The 18,686-nt window shown below is 37.1% G+C and overlaps 1 protein-coding gene across 2 annotated transcripts; it reads right to left on the bottom strand.

Annotated features, from left to right (window-relative positions):
• Window positions 1–3,569: 3,569 nt before the first annotated feature.
• LOC140224878 (glycogen [starch] synthase-like) lies at window positions 3,570–11,056 on the bottom strand. Of its 2 annotated transcripts, none has more exons than XM_072301840.1 (7): window positions 10,872–11,056; window positions 10,028–10,220; window positions 9,318–9,492; window positions 8,273–8,484; window positions 7,307–7,516; window positions 6,423–6,484; window positions 3,570–5,436 (listed from the first exon to the last, which is right to left on the bottom strand). In XM_072301840.1, exons 1-6 carry the CDS (start codon window positions 10,889–10,891, stop codon window positions 6,461–6,463), a joined length of 834 nt encoding a protein of 277 aa, XP_072157941.1. In that variant the 5' UTR covers window positions 10,892–11,056; the 3' UTR covers window positions 3,570–5,436; window positions 6,423–6,460. The 2 variants fall into 2 exon arrangements, with proteins under 2 accessions (XP_072157941.1, XP_072157939.1); XM_072301838.1 differs by having other exon boundaries at window positions 6,427–6,484.
• Window positions 11,057–18,686: the final 7,630 nt, after the last annotated feature.

The following is an 18,686-nucleotide window of genomic DNA, read 5'->3' as shown; positions in this document are numbered from 1 at the left end:
GTAATTTTTTTTTCTAAATACGATTTTTTTATACCTACATTTAAAAAAATTGCAAAATTTGCCGCCCCCTTTAGATTTGCCGCCATGGGCCGCGGCCCATGTGGCCACCCCCTTAATCCGGCCCTGAATCAGCTCTATTCTCCAGAGATACTCCCTTGATGACCACATTACATTGTGGTTTTAAAGAAGGTCTTTAGCAAGCGTCAGAAAAGGGAAAACGCCACTCCTGCAATATGAAGAGACAAAATTAACAAATCAACAGATGAACCACTATTTGCTAATGGACAATAAACACATCAATCGATCTCAGCCCCTCTTCATTCTAATACTACCTAATTAGTATAAAGAGCGGTTCTTCCTCTTCAGTCTCCTTTTTCGTACCTAACACGGTAAAATATATTGGATATGGAATAAAAAGATGGTAAAATTATCGATGGCACCGTGGAATTACTGGAAGACGGTAAAGTTGCCGAGAGTCAGGGCCGGATTAAGGGGGTGGCCACATGGGCGGCAAATCTAAGGGGCGGCAAAAATTTGCAATTTTTTAAAGTGTAGGTATAAAATAAATCGGATTTATAAAAACAAAATTACAACGAGACAAGGCGACAAAATCTCTCATTTACTGAGAGTATAGTAATTTCTAATTTTGTCGTCTCTTAATGATACAAGAGACAGCACCCTCAATATAAGTCGAGTTACGAGAGAAACCAAACACGCAATTTGGCCTAGAACGGCTCGACTTAGAGAGAAATGATAACGAGGAGTTGAGATGAAAAGGAGAAGCCCTCGGCGCGGCGATCGGCATGTAACACATATTAGCGCCTACAAGACTGCACGAATGCTTCACGCATTGCATCAAACACAGTCAATCAGGTCATTGCAGTCAGCGTGAAACGGATAGCGCCTACAAGAATGCATGAATACTTCACGCATTGCGCCAAACACAATGCGGTCAGCGTGAAATGCATAGCGCCTACAAGACTGCGTGAATACTTCACGCATTGCGTCCAACAGGGTGCGGTCATGCGCGGCGCGGCGGCGGAAGTTAAAATCATTGAACCACATTTATGTTTGTTCTTTCATAATTTTTTCGTTCATTTCTTATAAATGGAAGGCCTTGTCCACACAAAGATAGGTTTACGGAACTTGACTTTCGCGCAAAGTTCCGTGAACTTTTACTACTAGTGTTGACAGGGCTTTCTCAAAAAATGTGTTCAACACGAATAAATGCGTCTTATGCACCCCTCCCCCGCAGGCACGTTCATTTGATGGTTTTTATCGAGTGTCAAAACGAATGAGAAGGGGGCGGCCAAATATAGGCGGCCCATGGGCGGCAAGTAGGTGAATCCGGCCCTGCCGAGAGTTCCTGTTAATCGGTAACAGTAACAAACAAGTAAATTAGGAATTTTAACGGGTTCGTTTGCTGCATGTAAGTGATTAAAATACGCACAATCCTTTAAAAAAACCTGGAACTTTCATTCACTCAGTTTCCATTCAACATATTTCACTTGCGTTGTTTCCACCACTTAAGTGAAAGTTCAAGTATTGGAAATTGTGCTTGTATTAATTCCTGTATTAATTCCTTGTATTAATTAAACGTTTCAGAGTTTTCAAGTGGATACATAAGAACCTACGTGTAATTATGCATATCGTAACGTAAACAACATACAAAGGGATCAGGGGACTCAGAAGGAATATCATCTAGTCTGCAACCAAATATATTTTCATGGCCCGTCAAAATTTATTTTATGTCGTCTGCAATGCAGAAAACTGTACGATTTGACTTTCTTTTTATTTTATCCTCCAAAAACGTTGGGTGTTCTTTGATTTTATGTCGATTTCCATGAGGGGTGGAATTATGGTTTGGTCAAATTTTGCACTTTCGCCCTAGATTCCCTTTTCCTGGTCCTATCAAATGCGAAAAAATACACAATTTTCATGTTGATAACTTTCGATTTATTGGCTCTTAGAATGTCTAATACCGAAAGAATCAGGAAATAAATACGTAAGGTGAACACACATTCCTTCTCATTGAAAAAGAAGTACGTAAACTTAAAAAACTACTTTAAAATTCTGATATTACTGAGAAACTACGAAAACGTATGCTTCGATTGCGGTGTTTCAAAATTTAGTTCCTATTTTTGTATGTATAAGAGAATGTATTTACACAGTTTTTTCCCACCAAATTTTCAGAGATTAGGTGTTTTTAAAAGAGGAAGGACAAATCTACCGAAATATTTATCTATTACGAACGATGCTCAGTCATTAAAGAACTAAATTTGAGAGGAGATTTACAACGTCGTAAACCGAGATATGTGAGGTAAGTCTCACCACCGATAAGTGACTTACTCTATATTTTTTGGAAAAAGCGATCAAATAAATTCGATGTTTAAAAGTTGCCTAATTCTCAAAAACATTTTTTTTTTCTTTTATAAGAAGAGATCTTACAGTTGATTGTTGTTTCATTTCCTGAAGTTTCTTCTCATACCAGATATTTTTACCTAGTTTTCGGAAGACTGAAACATCCAAAAAATTTGAAAGACTGCGATTGAGTAAGCTTATTAGTAATTAGTCATGACTTTAGTAAAAATGCGTTAATTACGGACTGTTCCGAGCTCCTTCAAATCGTAAGGTATGCAACACCAATGAAAATGTTGGTATAATTGTATCTACTTGAAATGAAGGAGTTCTGATGGATAGGCGGCACTCATTCTGTTTTATTAGAATGAACTTCGCAAAAATTCTGAATTGAGGCTTCGTCGCTTCGTAAAAGTTGCAAATTATAGAAACTTGTATTTTTGAAATCTGAAAGTTTAAAATACTGGACCGATATCTATTTGTTTAACCTGCGAATGATTAATTGAGGAAAAATGGTCTGACCATTTCTTCTGGCTGTCAATTTAACAGTTGGCTTTCGCCATGAAAAAAATTTGGGTGAATATTTCAACATGTGAATTGCAACTATTAACTGGGAAACCATTTGTGGAAAACTACATGTAGAATCAATTTTTTAAGGTCACCTCATTTCTGATTTTTATAGTAATAATTTTCAGCTAGAAATATTGTTTCAAAAAAAGTATTAGAGAAATAGCCTCAGCTACAATATCCCTCAGACAGAAGATAATCTCTCGGCCCTCTTTCACATTTCCTATCTCTACACTGATTCAACTCTCACTCCATGAGAGTTCATCCCAGGGTTTTCAAACTTTTTGACACCTTGCTCCAGCAAAGAACAACAGCAATTGCTGTTTTAGGATAAATTAAGCCAAACATAGAGCCCCAAGACAAGTAATTGTATTTAGGAGGATACAACCTGAAGGAGCCTATTATTTTACACTCCTTAAAAATGTGACACATAATGATTATATCACACTTTACCATACGAATGTTAAGTACTTTTCAAAAATTCCTGACTGAAAGAATGAGTCAGTTGAAATGCTTTCTCTTACTGCTGCCAAAATGAATAAAAAAATACTAATGAGATTTTATTAAAAAATACTTTTAAAAACCTAGGATATTTCTGAAAGAGAATTAAAAAAATAGATATTCTTTAAAAATACAAAATTCAATAGTAGTAACAAAATATGATTTTATTTTTCTAATTAATTTGAAGAAGGCACAAATTCTACAGCAGGTATTTGGAACTCAATTCCAGGGCATTACTCTGGGGGGTATAATGAAAAAATATAGCTCTACAACATTTAAAGAGCATATCTTAAAAAACAATGACTAAAAATTAATTAAGTACAAAAATACGGGGACTTCACAAGAAAAGGTAAAAATTTGTCCTAAAAACATAAATAAAAAAGATTTGGTATTCGCTTTCTTTGACTACATACAACAGATTGATAACAAAAAAAATCAGATCTCAAAATTTCATTCAGACTTGACTCAATTTGGCACTAAATTGCAAGAAAAGTACAGATTTTATGACAAGAGTAGATAAAACAGTACAGAGAAGGCTGCAAGATGATGAAAGTAGGGGTTTTAAGTCACCCTTTGGAAGAAAAGAGCAGCATTAGTAATATCACCGAGATAAAAACAGATTAAAATAAAAATCAACAATTTACGTTAAAGAAAAGAACAGGGCAAAAACTGAAGACTAGGTAACTTAAGTACGAGATATGTAACTAACATGTTACATCCTGAATGAATCATTCATCACTTCATTTTCAAGGTTTCTTTATCAAAATCTTGTTCTGTACTTCTCAGATCGGTTGTGACTAGCAGACAGTGAAAGCAATAAATTTCCTTTTAAGCTATGAAAAGAGGACATTAGTGTCGAAGATGATTGTTAAAAATACTGACTAGGGACAAGTCAAAAGACGATGATTTTGACATTATAAAGCTGAGAACTAAGTATTCAGTAAACAATTATTGATTCACTTCCATCAAATCTGTAGTATTCCATAATCTTCATGTGATGAAGGTTCATCGAAATTGATAAAAGAAGACCTCATAATAAAGCTGCCACACTAAGAATAAAGAAATCTTTTTACAAGAAACAGAAACTGATAATTAAAGAAAAAACAATGTGAAAAAATAATGGGGTTAAACAAAAAATAGAAGAAAAATATGTAGGTTAAAACTGACCTTTTAAAGTAGCAAAACAACAAAATATCAAATCAAAGCATTTAAGAAGAACTGTTGTAAGCTTGTAGGTGCAGTTTCATTACTAGAGCTCACTTTGTAAGTTTTTGACAGATAACCAACAAATATAATCACATTAACTTCACTACGATAAGTCATCACCACATGAGATACATTTTGTGAACGTCTTGAGTGAGAATACTAATTTACTTTCTTGTAAAAAGATTAAAAGGAATTGACAACCTAAAAAAATATGACAGCATACGTAAATTTCGTGGCACAATCAAACAATGCATTAATTCAGTTAGAACTAAAAAGATTACTTAGAGTCACTTGATGGCACACAAAATTGATCTTAAGTCTCAATAGATATTTAAATACTCACAATAAGGTATACATTAAATGATGAGTAAGGAGGTACAGATCTCAGGCATAGTTAAAGTATGTTAGAATAATGAGTTGAAATATTAGATCGATTAGACAAAAATGACTATCTATGAGACAAAGAGAGAAGAACATTTTCAGTTTTTATATGAACAAATAACAAATTAAGAACGATTGAATTAAAAACAACATTGCTTGAAGCTATGGCTGGCTTTTTTAAAAAAAACACAGGTAAGGATAAAATGACGGAACATGACAGCCCGCAAGGATTTCCAGTTCAAAAAGAAAACAAGTTATTCTACGTAAAATACAGCGATCAATTTTTCTTTATCTTGCTACTGACAAGTAGAAGCTTGGAAAAATAATAAAATTGACAGACTCTAAAAAACGTCTGCACAATCCTAGAAATGTTTTTAAGGTGACACAAGGCAGTGATGTAACTGTTAAGCAAGGCGAGAATTTCTGCAAAAAGAAAAATAGGAGGAAAAAAAAATTAATAACAATTTTAAATAATTTTATGCAAATTGCTTCATGTAAATCTTCATGTTTCATATGCCACTTGGCTGTGCTTTTGAAGATGAAGTTTTATTCTTTGGAATCAACAGCTCTGTGACCTTGATCTTCATACCAAACGATTTGAAGTGATAACTGTTTATTTTTTGTGGCCTTCACACCCTTTAAAAATCATACGACATTGATCACAATCAAAGGTTATTACATCTTTCCTTTTAAAAACTTCTATCAGAGTGTGCCTCTTTCCATTCTTTTAGAATACCATTAAAAAGAGTTTGAGATCAAATGAACACAACTGAGGCTTCATAGATGTCTGTATTACATGATAGAAAAGTTCTTAATTTACACTTAGGAATTTTTAGGAATTTTAAAACACTTTTTGCCGCAGTCTCATCTGCTATCAAAACCCTACTTTGCTCTCACCGAGTTTACAAAACTTCCAACATTCACAATTTGGTGGATAAAAAATGTAAAAAATTACAGGAAAGGACTTAACTTAAATTGCATTACAGAAGTTGGTGTAATACTTTAAAAGAGACAAAAAACTTGGTTCAACACAGTTCAGTTTGCCTATTAACTAAGAGCTGCGTCATTGAAAATAGCTGGAAAAATGTTCAGCCGTGCCAACCTACATGCTACTGCGCATGGCTAAAAATTAAAAAATTACCTTTACTTTTTCCCATCATGCTACAGTTTCCCTGATTGTAAATCTTTCCAGAAAGAGCCCAATTTTAGATTTTTCCGGGAAAGCTCGTACTGATTGAGAACGATAGAGGCTGTTTTCAGCATCACCTCTAAAAATCTACCTACAAGCAGCTCTTGTTTTTTTTGGCAAAGCAAAATTATTTGTTTGCAGTTAAACAGTGAGATTTTTGTTGCGAAACAAATGTTTTTTTTTGAAATTCTATAAAAAATATGAAAGAGGAAATTCATACCTACATGTCATTTGACTGCTGAAATAACTGCTGCATCACTACTTCCCATTTAATTCAGCTAGCTGAGGAAAAAAAGAAAAAGGCAAAAGATTAGCTGGAAGTCATCAAAAAAATTATTGCATTATAACTTCCAGATCAAAAGCTCATGGCTGCACAATGAGAGTTTAAATAAATTAATAAAGTGTGCAGCAATGTTGGCCTGAGGTGCTGCTATGGAATTCCTGAGTGGAATAGAAATCAAGACAGCGGAAGTCAAGGAAAAGTTCACAAGAAGGCGCCAAAGTTGGGGTTGAAAACAAGTAGGTAGTAGAAGTTGAAAAGTATCTACAAAAGGATAAGGGTAGAAGTTTTTATCATAAAAAACCTGGATTAACTCCAAAAAAAGTGTTTTTCACCATCAATTGCAGTATGTGTATTGCATTCATTGCCTGCTCTATTCATTCTATTTGACCAACGCCTTTCAGGCCCCCCTTTCCCTTAAACTTCCGGTATAATACCCCTTCATTTCCCCTCATTAAGGAAAAACATATTCACACATTAGTCATAACAACGGCACTTGGATATTTTCTCAACAAAATTTGTTAAAACTTTTAGTTTAGGATTTGTTGAAATTTTTTGCACTTTACTGTAATATTGATGACCATTGAGTCTGATTTCCACTGTTTAGGATCGATTGAACATCAATTTGCTATTTGGAACTAAAATTTCTGGCTCAGTTTAGAAACGACGTATGAATCATTAGTTTCTTCATGCAAATACGTGTTTTTACTGATGAGCTGGAAATTTTAGTTCCTTATTGCAAAACTAAGTCCAATTGATTGGTGCCTATAGAAATAAGGAAAACCAATCAAATTTAATTATCTTCAAAGATGAAAATTTCTAACCTCTTGCTCTTCATCGACTTCATCTTCCTCATCGGAGCCGTGAACGGAATGCGCTGGAGTGGTAGGTCTGCTGCTTGCAGGAGAAGGTGGCTCAGAGTATGGTCGTGGGTAACTGAATCTTCGTCGTCTTTGGGCATCTTCTCCTTCGTGCTCTACTTTAAAATCGGGGTAAACTATCCCTAAGGCTTTGTTCCTTGCTTCCATGTAGTACTGTTTCACAAAACATAATGGAAATTATTATTTAATACATCAGAGAAATTATTCAAAAGGAACTAATCAACAAGGGTGACATAAATCAGGCCTCCATGAGATTTTTCCGATCAAGATTAGATCAAGTCAACTTTAAAACTTTATATTCATTTGAAAATAACTCTCCTCTTATAACACATTGACAGCTGGTGACTGATGACAGCGTTTGACTTGCGCGTAATTTCTATAAGCTCTTTTCTGGCAGAGCTTGTTTAGCATTTAGAGCAGGGAAAAAATCTCATTCATACAGTGCTGTTTATCACCAGCCTTGTGCATGGGTGCATGAAAATCTTGGGCTGATGGAGCGAAAAAACTGCTCAGGGTGGAAAAGTAGGGCACATGTGAGCAAAATAGAACTGTAGGAACCCTGGCTGATTGTTGGTGCTTTGGTAGTCAATGTGCAAAAAATATAGTGTTGTTTTTTTTTTTTAGCTTGAAAGTAGTGAAGGATCACACAACTCATGACAGTTTCACGAGAGTTAGTAACCCTCTAAATTTTAAAAAAGTCAAAAGGGAGTCACTACAAGAGATTTCTTCATGCTGTATTTTTGGGTCACTTATTTCAATTTGCGAGTTTTGGACTTGCTTTCAACATCCAAACAAGCAGTATGCTTTCAATATAATAAAAAATTGAGTTCACCTTCATCAAGGAGGGAGGAGTGTTTCTCATGACAGCCACTTTAAAATAATTAAAAATTAATTTTTCATTTTACTTACCGATCCTAAATTTCTCCAATCTAGCAAATCACTTAACCTCTCTGTTCGGTTACGTTGGATAATTCTTTGCCTGCGGTTTAGACGAGTGAAATCATACATAAATTGTGCAAGCTGACGGACGGAGTCTTCAAGACCGATGTACCGCCTGTCAACGACATAAATACCATAACTCTGAGGATCTGCTATTTGCTCTTGCATGAAACAACCAAAACCTGAAAAAGGAAATTTTACCTTGACGATAAACTATGACATTGATATAGGAAATTAGCTAAGACCTCGGAATCTATAAAGAAATGATTTTAGTAATCTGAGGATTATTGAGGCTGACATCACATAAAAGATCTTTTCAGAATCAATTGTAGAAATTAACAACCTAAATTCCAAATCACCTGATATTACAAAAATACACGTTATTCTTATGATTTCAGTTAGAGTCGACCCGAATATTAGGAAATTTAAATTTAAGTAGTTAAATGAGAATATTAATACGTGAAATTAAAGATAGCTTGATTAAGTTTTTAAAATAAGGAGAAAAATGTTGTTAAAATATCTTTTATGAAGTTTATGATATGAAAGTCAATTTATGTACATATTAATAACTCAATGTATTTCCAAAGAAACCATCATCAGGTATCCACAAACAAATCCTTGTATTGATGTTGAAACTGCAAAAACGTGTATATCGTTCGCAGTGTTTCAAAATCTATGCTCCTATTTTATTTGATCAAAGGAGAGCAAACTAATGCTATTGCTTGAAATTTTCATCACATGGCAAGAAAAAATCAGAGAAGTTTCCAAGAAATTACTCTGCATATTTTTTCATTTAAATAATGAAGTATGTGTGACAGGTAGTCTTCAACGTCGCAAACTGAGGTATGCATTCTTACGGTCTAACTGTCAATAAGCTGGCGGGTGCAATGCTCTTTGTAAATGGCTTCACGCTCCATTTTGATGAATAAAATGATTAAAATAAATAAATGATCCATCTTTCTGATTTCATTGATCAAACTTTCACATATATTGGGCTGTTGGAACTATATGTTACCAGAGAGATTTGTTGTGATTGATGGAATGCCCATGACAGTGCATTCAGCTGGTGTGTAACCCCATGGCTCGTAGTAACTTGGAAACACTCCTAAATGGCATCCACGAACAAACTCTTCATAGTCTAGACCGAATAGAGGATTGGTTGAGGATAAAAACTCAGGATGGAATATGACCTGAAAATTAAACAAATAACGGTTATGCTGTATTCAAAGTCTCCGATTTGTAATTATTTTGAGGAGAACTAATCAAAATATTTCTTTGAAATTATCTGTAAATATATTTGAATGAAGGCAGAAAAATTGAGGAAAAATAATGGGTTAAGTTTCTTTAAAAATGAAATAAAAGTTTAAAAGGAGCAAACACTTGCAATTTTGTTATTAGAGACATATATGTTAGTGGAATGATACTCTATCATATATTGTTTGAAATAGAAAAAATAAAATTTATAGAAGACATTTCGGTTCCTTCATTGTCTCTTCTGCTCACTGTGATTTAAAATTATTTTATCAGATTTTTCATGCTACTAATATGTACAAGCAACACTTCTAGTTCGTCTTCCTCCTCAAGTTATATTGCAGGAATTAAAACCTATCGACCTTCAGGCGCTGACAAAATTCCAAATTTGCTAACAAAAAAACCTATTCCACTACCGAAGAACAGTTAAGGGGCAGTAAATACATCAATTATAATTTTTTAGATAAAACGTACCTTGACTCGATCATCAGGTGAATTAAATAGGTAACACCGCCTTAAAGATGTTAAAACAGGGTCATTCCAGTCATCAACAACATTGTGAGTCGTTACAGGTGGAAGAGAGTGCCGCTGGAGTGCAAATAGACAGCGCTTGATATGCATCTTGTCTTCTTTTGTGAACAAATCTTCTGGGTCTGGCATGACACCACTGAAATAAATAAAATGAATTTGTTACCTATTTTCTAAAAATTTTCCAAAAACATTTTTGAAGGGTGTGGAAATCATTCACAATTTTTGGAAATACCGAGATCAGTCATTACTTAAATACATGAAGTATGATAGGTAGTCTGTGATGTAAGAAACCAAGAGATCAGGTCTTATAGTTGCACCAATCGACTGTGAAATGAGGTTGAAAGAATGCATAAAACTTCAAATACAAACCATCACAACTGTAAACGCATATCGCCAGTGAAACTACCAGACAACATATCTCGTTTGCGGTGTTTAAAAATCTCCGCTCCCATTTTATTTTATTAAAGGAGAACATATAATATACTGATAACAGCTCAATATCATTTCTTGAAATTTTCACCAAGTTTTCTTTGCACAGAGAAGAAAAAACACGGAAGTTTTGAAGAATTGACGTTGAGGAAGGTGTACTGTAAACACATTTTTTCTTACACTACTACATTTTTTTTTATCAATGTTCTGGGTCTGGTTTCCATTTAATAAAAATGAAGTATGACAGGAAGTCTATGACGTCACAATCCGAGATACGTGGTCTGGTAGTATTACTTCATTATTGATTATTTTATCTTTGTATTTTCGGTCTAGGAAACTATTACAAGAGATGACATACCTTAAACAGGTCTCGTACATCCGTTTTCCTACTTTTGCTTGAATTTCATGGATAGTATCTCGCAAACTTTTGGTTACAGCACTTCCTCTAAGACTTTCAACATTGAAGTTATTTGTTTTTGTTGGAAAGATGATGAAAGCTACTACTGTAGTGTCTGAGTGCGCATTCTAGAAGGAACAGGAAAACATATAAATAAGAAGAGAAAGTTTAATGAGTCGATTTTGCTTTGAGCTACTTGTGTGCTTGGACCTCTTAAAAATAACCAGTTTAGAGAAGGAAACGCTACGGTTTGCTTCTCACACACGAGTGCCAATCTTCACTAAAATTCTCATGATGTCGGGTTATTATGAGTATTTGTTGATGTGATAGGAACAAGAGCCATGGAGCCAAGATAACAGCTAGAACTGGACATTTAATACTTTCAGGTTTTCATTTTTACTGACATCATTGTTCATTATACAGGGTGTCCCAAAAGTCCCTTCCACCCCCTCTAAAATTTTATCTAATTGATATTTTGAAACGAAACTTTAGGGATGTTCATCGATCAATGTTAGCTACTTTTGGGGCCCCCCAAAATTTTCGGGCCCCCCCCGTGGGGAGGGGCTGCGGACCCCAACTTTTTTTTTCAAATAGCAACCCCTATCTTGTGATACCTCATTTGAAAGAGCATAAAAAACTAAGAATTTTGGCGCAAACCGCAGATCAATATCTTAATTTTTGACCAAGTTATGATAGGTCAAAGGTCAAATTTGACCTATTTTCAAAAAATCATAACTCCCGTTCAAATTATCGTAATGAAAAAAATAAAACGGGAAAATTCACCAAATTGTAAGCACTTTTAAGTAAAAATCACAGAAATTACTTCAAACTAATTTTAAGGGGGGTTTCGGACCCCCAAATACGTCAATTCAAAGGTCATTAAATTTTATTTTATCCCGGGGAGCGAAAGTGGGAAAGAGCAGCCCGGCGGGCAGTGCAACGGGGCGACTTGGGGGCGGATTTTTGGGGGCGCTGAGGGAGGGGCGGCGAGGGTGGATGGTCCCCCGAAACGAGAGGGCCTCCCTGAGCGGTGGATGAGGCTGGATCACTTGAAAATTTTGGGGTAGGACCTGGAGCATGGTCGAAATTGAGCACGTTCTGCTAGCGAAGGATGCCACTGACCTACAATATCCGACTGACAGTTGTGGTAGGTTAGTTACACAGCGGCGCGCATGGCTTGCCGCGCAGAGCCGCGTCGGCCCGAGCCGCCGCTGGGCCCCGGCTCCGCGCACTCCGCTCGCGCATTTTCTTACGCCATCTTGCCAATTTTCCCGAAAAACTCCCTTATCCTCGGGAATAAAATAAGATGAAATCTTGGCAAAAAAATTCACACCTGAAGAGAAAATAAAATCGGCGGTTTACATCATAATTATTTTTGTTTTTAAACAAAAGGAAAAAGAAGAAAAAAATCTGCGTATGCCTTAGAGCAGTGACCCATGTCTAAACGTTAAAACATGCATCTAGCTAAATTAAACGCGGCATTGTTTTCAATTACCGAGGAACGCCTTATTTTCATTGACAGAAATCGAGTTTTTTTGTGTGTGTGTTTTTTTTTTTTTTAGTTTAAAATTACTCAGATATGCAGGCATTTAATTTTAAATTCGATACAGTTTTTGCTTGCACATACTAATTTTCTCAGTCACGAGTGCCAGAAATGAGGAATGAAAATCAGTGTTAACTTTTATTACCACATACTTCAGAGTTTGTATATTAACAATGAAAAGCACAAGTCTAGGTACAACTGTTGAATACCAAATCATCGTAAAAATGAATCGGAAGATGAACATCTTTTCAAACGGACTAAAAAAGAGAAAAATACGGTTTGAGGACCAGAAAAGTAGCACAGAGAAAAGATTGCCACTGGTGAGTCCAAAGAAACCAAACCAAATCTTTAATCTTCGAATTAAGCCAGGAAGCTCCTCTGGCCGACAAAATTTCTCGGAATTTCTAAATTTGACAGGATTATACTCCATACATAGGTATATTCCTAATTCCCAGAGGTTATATTTCCCATCCAAATTGTAGATAATATATTCATCAAATAATTTTCTCTTAAACAAGATACATTTCCCGTGAAAATTCCTGCTTCACATCAAGTGGAAACTCTCTCATGAGCCCAAACGAAATCGAAAAGTTCGAAATACGTAATTTTGCATTCACTCTTCCTCTCTCCTATATTGAAAAATGTTTTTCCACATCTAATTATATGAATTTTAGCATGTAAACAGGAGACTCGAAGAACACCATCAAGAAACCTCACTCATTGTAGTTTGGTGGGCATTTTAAAAAGCTGTCCTGTGCTTCCTCCGATTTTTAATTTTCGCCTCGCTTCGAGAGGTAGCATTGTCTAAGATGCGCGGATTTTTTGCAGCTCAAGTTGGCAGCGGAGTCGAAGTGCTCAAGCTCGATAATACGAATTGTAGCTCGGTCTCTCTCGCTCTCTAGGCGTGGGGGAGGGGCCCCGGCTGGCGGAGGGAGAGGGCAGTTGGGGTAGGTCGCTGAACTCGGCGTCCCCCTTTGCCCCCCCTGGCGTCCGCCGCCTGAATGGCCCCCTCCCGGCCACTGTCGCATCCCCCCTCCCCTGCCGACGCGGGGTCTCTGGTATGTAATCGTTTAGCATAGTGTCTTTGTCCGTTATTTTTGGTATTAAGTTTAGATTTTCGAACAAATTCGCCGCCGGAAACCTGGCCTTCGTCGTCTCCCGACTCTCCCGGCGAGATTTTGGCAGTTTGTTCCATTTTTGTCGCCGCAAATTGATGGAGAAACACCGCCCTGGGACTAATTGAATTTTCGGAATTTTCGTTTTAAATTTGCAGTGTTCCCTACAAATTCCCGAAGGGTATCAGAAAAAGCATTCGCGCTTGATGACTGGTGTCCCGAAAATGCAACCGTGAGAGCTGTGTGCGCCGACGAGCTTGCGAAAGTTTTCGTAGGAAGCGCTGTAGTGAGTAGCGACGCTCGTGAAAAAGTTCATTGAACTTTGCGAGCGTGTTCGATTTGAGCGTCGGGCGGTCGGCAGTACCCGTCAACGCGAGCTTTTTAACAGCAGCTTTTTCTCTCTTTTTTTTCACGGCAACTTTCCAATTCGATAAAAAACTACGGAATGGTTTCAAAACTCTGGCGCCTACCGGGGGGCCACGCAAGCCGTGACTTTTCATTCTTGGCGCCATTTTCTGTGATATACGAAAAAAAATTGTTAAAAAGTCTGTAAAGTATAGAAACGCTGAAACTCATGAGGGATATCCGCGAAATATGCATCGTGCACTATTTTCATAAAAAGCTGAGGAGAATTGGGCAGATTTACTTAACAGCTTAGAAATATTATTATTAAAAACCGAAAATACAATGAATTTTTGCGGTTTTTACAGAAACTAATACCTGTGAGAACAAAAATTGCTGAGTGTAGGATGCGCTCTGGAAACTTCTGTGACGCAATAATAATAACAACTAAAAAAGTATGAAAATTTCAGACACAGTTCCGCTGCTCAATACCTTCCACACTTTGAGACTTGGCCTATTGTGGGACGAAAATAATCTAACAATAAAAATACACAGGCCTGACTTACGTTTTGATTTCACTTCTCGGGTAGTAACGGAGTAATAAATGTAATTGAGTCATATGAAGTCCAACGAAAGTTCATTTAAGTCAAATTAAATTTTAAAGAAGAGGGCAGGCGAGATGAGGGCGTTTCAACTGTTTAAAAATATGAAAGAGAGACGAGGACGAAAGGACAGACTGCAAAAAAAGTTTCATTTCCTTACAAATTTCGTATTCTAACTTAACATCTCTGCACTGGAAAAAAAATCGCTTGGATCTAGACTCCAGACTCTTGAAAACATTGACAAGAAAAAGGACTCTTGATTCAATCGGCTTTTTGCTTGAATCAAAAGGAAATCCGTTTAAATTAAGAGACTTGGTTCTCGACTTAAGCAAAAGTCCGATAGAATCAAGAGTATTTTTTCTTGTCGATGTTTTTATGAGTCTGGACTCTAGATCCAATGTGTTTTTTTTTCCAGTGTGCTAAGGAGGAAGCTTTTCCTATATCAAAAGGGAAAAATTAAGATGAAACATATTAATGAACCATTGATTTCCTATGAATAAGTCAGCTGTTATGAAGTTCGCAAAATTATTGGGCATGCTCACATGAAAGTTATTCATAATTTATTTTTGCCCCCTCCCCCTCCCCCATCACTGATCTCGCAGGAGAGTCCGCAGATAAAAACTTCAAATTACAAGTTCAGTGCAAAGTAACGCGCATCGGTGTGCGTCTTCGCCGTGACGTGTTTTGAGTTGAAGGCGTCCTCAACGACCGCAACCACATTGGAAAGTTTTTGAAAGTTGCACTTTCCTCGGAAGCACGGCGACTTTGCTCGAAAACAGTTCAACGAACTCCGCCGCCAGCGCATTGTACGTTCGATTCTTATTCCAGACAGAATTGGCAGTGCCGAGGGGAGGAATTAGTGGGTCATGCACCCCTTTGTATCCGTTTTTGCGCACATTTTATGATAACGCGGGGCTGCTCTGAAACCCTCGCTACCCTCCGGCTCAGCGCGGAAAGGTGTGAGCACTGAGCAGCTTCACGCTCTCACCTCCCGATTGCGAAAGTGTACTTTCAGAGCTTCCTCTTCTTCTCCTACCGTTCGGCTAGGGACGTTTCGCTCGTACCGTTCGTTTGTCACTGTCAGGACCCTCTGACATAATACTTCGTCACCTTCCGCCCAAAGTATCACAAGCGCCATGCGACGTTTAAAAATTTCTGCCGCCATTTAATTTTTTGTTACAGAGAAATTGTTGGTTGAATCTGTTTGAAAATTTCACTGAATTTTATCGGCAGCGCGAGGAAAATTCAGTGAACTTTTCGGATAGCTTCATTGAGCAATTTCTCTGTAAAAAATGAAGTGGCGGCTGAAATTTTTAAATGTCGCATGGCGCTTGTGATACTTCGGCCGGAAGGTGACGACTTGTGGTAAAATGAGGGGATTGGAGGACAAGGCGCAGAAGTGCAGTTTTTGCTGTTTCGAGAAATACGTGTTTGAAGCTTCGAAATTACACGGGTTCTTATAGCGGCGAGAAAGTTCAAACTGACTTTTTGATGCTTAAAAATTTGAATTTGGAAGCGAATTTTTCACAGAATACGATCTAAGACCAGTGTTACTCAAATACTGCGCCTCTTCCTCTAAGCCCCTCAGATCTGGAAGTGGGCACATTGCGTCAAATTGTTTGAAATTTAGTTTTTGGCATATTTATGAGCGAAATTTCCACGGTTTATGTGAACGAAGGTTTTGAAAAAAAAGAGAAAATGAATAAATAGGAAAAAAAATCAGTATGCAGATAGCTGTCTTAATTTTAGCATGTTCCTCAACCGCTTTATCAGTTTTTAACGGAGCTCCACGCACTACGAATTTTCATGGTTTTGAACACATTTAAGCAAGTGATGCAGCGTATTTTTTTGTTCTTGCGGATTTATACTCACTATTCAAATACCCTCTCCCGGATTGCTGAGCGTTATTACGAATGAAAAAGTTAGTTTTTTTTTTTTTTTTTTTATTTCATTTTTAATTCATCTTGTACTTCTTACCTTACGTACTTGCTTTGTGTACTCATCTGTCATTTGCTTTACATTTAACCGGCACTTAGCAGTATAAGATCGATTTTTTTCGTAAAAAATACTGAGAGTAGACGCTCCAGCTAATGGTAATTTCAGCAGTTAAAATATTAATTGCATTAATTCAAATTTTTCCTATTCCTGTTCCTTGCTTGCTGTGAATTAGTAATACCTCGCCTCCCTCGCAGTTTTGTTTTTTTCTCTCCGTTGCGCCGGTCCCTCGCTGTTTACCTCCCGTCCTGCCCTCCTTTCATACCTTCCGCTCAAAAACTTCTATTTCTATTCCCCGGAAAGAGTTTTCAACTTTAAAAATTTATTTGACAGGCTTGAAAGTTACGCGACTGTCCGGACTAGTTACGAGGAAGCGAAAATCGATTTATTTGTAAACTACCCTGCGTCTATGAGCTGAGTAAATAAATACTGGATGCTCTCGCACCATCGCCGCTAAAAATAATGCTTGATTCATTGCTCGGTGGAGCCATACGACCCGCGATCGTAAATCCAGGCGCTTGCTAGAGGACTCGCACTTCATTTGATAGCTCGAGATTAAACGCGGCAACGCCGGAAATAGCTTTTCAAACGTTGTATTGGCCGTGGAATGCTCGAACAGACTGATAACCGTTAATGTGAGACGTCTGCTTCAATTCGTGGTCAACGCTCTTGGCCTCTCACCAAGAGGATCCATGCTCGAATCCCGTGCTCTGAGAGAGCACACTGAAAAAAAAAATCTCGGTGTATTTACTAAGAAAATGGTAAAATTACCAAGAATTCAGGGTTCTATTTGATCCAAGTTTCTTCTTGGTAAAATTACCATTTATGGAATTGGTAATTTTACTAAGAATCTCGGTAAAATTATTGAACTTTCTCGGTAATTATACTGGACCTTGGTAAAAACGCCAATATTTTTTATCGACTGTGGTAGAATTACCGAGATAAAATGGCAAAGTTGCGAGAAATCGATTACCAATAAAAGTGGTATTCTTACCTGAAAAAATAGTAAAAATACCGGTTTTTAGGCAAGCTTACCAGTCTGTCTTGGTAAAATTACCAATAATTGGTAAAAAAAGTGAGATGGTAAAGGTACCAACGGACCTTGGTAAAAAAGCCGAGAATTTTTTTTCAGTGCAGTATGCTGCAATGCTAAGGAGAAACGCCTCATCAACCTTCAGGTGTTGCCAAATTTCCTTTCGTAAACACGAATTTACTAGGAAAATTCTAGATATTTTTCATCTAATTTTACAGACAATTTTGTTCAAAATTTCATTGAGAACATCTAAAAATTTCAAGGTAAAATATGCATAACTCTTTGCAAAAATAAACATTTTATCGAGGGAAATTTGGCAACCTTCGAATGTTCATACGGCGTTCTTCCTTAGCACGGCAGTATGGGTACGCAGGGTACGCTACACATGTGATGGATCGTTTTTAACGCGTTTTGCTCAGATCCTTTCAGTGCTGTTTAATACACCTTCTGTATTCATGAGACATCGTCATAATGACGATATACACGTGTGAGGATTTACACGTAGAATTCAAAGGAGACAGTCCGGTCCGGTGTTTCAATCTCTAGGTTAAAAGGTAATACCTAGGTGGTAGTTACTTCCAGTTATTTTCAACCTCAGTCGAGGTTGAGTCAGTTACGGCAATGTTAAGCACTGAAACCGAGACGTATACCGTTAATTTTTCGTGACAGACACCAAAAACTAACATTACAAATGCTAAGGCGATGAAGCTGCTGTGTCAAAAATCTGGGAGAGGAATGCTAGGCTAGACCGTATCCGATCTTTAAGAAAGTGTGCAGAAAGACAATTAAATGATTGATCATGTCCGATAGGGTGTGGGGTAAATTTCACCACACTGTAGTAGGTATTACCCCGAGGTGATTTCACTTGCGCAGTTTCATGACTTTATTCGCTCCGGATTCACAACTTACTTCCAGATTTCCAAAAATATACCGTCATGAGTGGTGTCGCACTCTAGGTTGGTGAGAAAATTCAAATTTTATACCCTATTCTGACGTCACACACCTGCAAAAAATCTTCTATCCCCTCTAATTTCAACAGTACGTAAATATTGCTGTCTAATTCCAATTTATGGCCACTTAGGTGTTTGGAAACCTTCTGCTGTTATGACCCACCTATGACTCAGTTTTTGATGCAATTCCCACACA

This window comes from Bemisia tabaci, chromosome 6 (assembly GCF_918797505.1).
Source record: "Bemisia tabaci chromosome 6, PGI_BMITA_v3".
Classification (NCBI taxonomy): Eukaryota; Metazoa; Arthropoda; class Insecta; order Hemiptera; family Aleyrodidae; genus Bemisia; species Bemisia tabaci.
This window is presented reverse-complemented; position numbering and strand designations above follow the sequence as displayed.

Excerpts from the sequence above, each read along its gene's own strand:
- LOC140224878 (XM_072301840.1), bottom strand. The coding sequence starts at position 10,891 with ATGTACGAGACCTGTTTAAG. Across the intron at positions 9,493-10,027 it reads CACCTGATGATCGAGTCAAG|GTCATATTCCATCCTGAGTT; the intron begins GTACGTTTTATC and ends TTTAATTTTCAG. Across the intron at positions 8,485-9,317 it reads AATCACAACAAATCTCTCTG|GTTTTGGTTGTTTCATGCAA; the intron begins GTAACATATAGT and ends TTCCTTTTTCAG.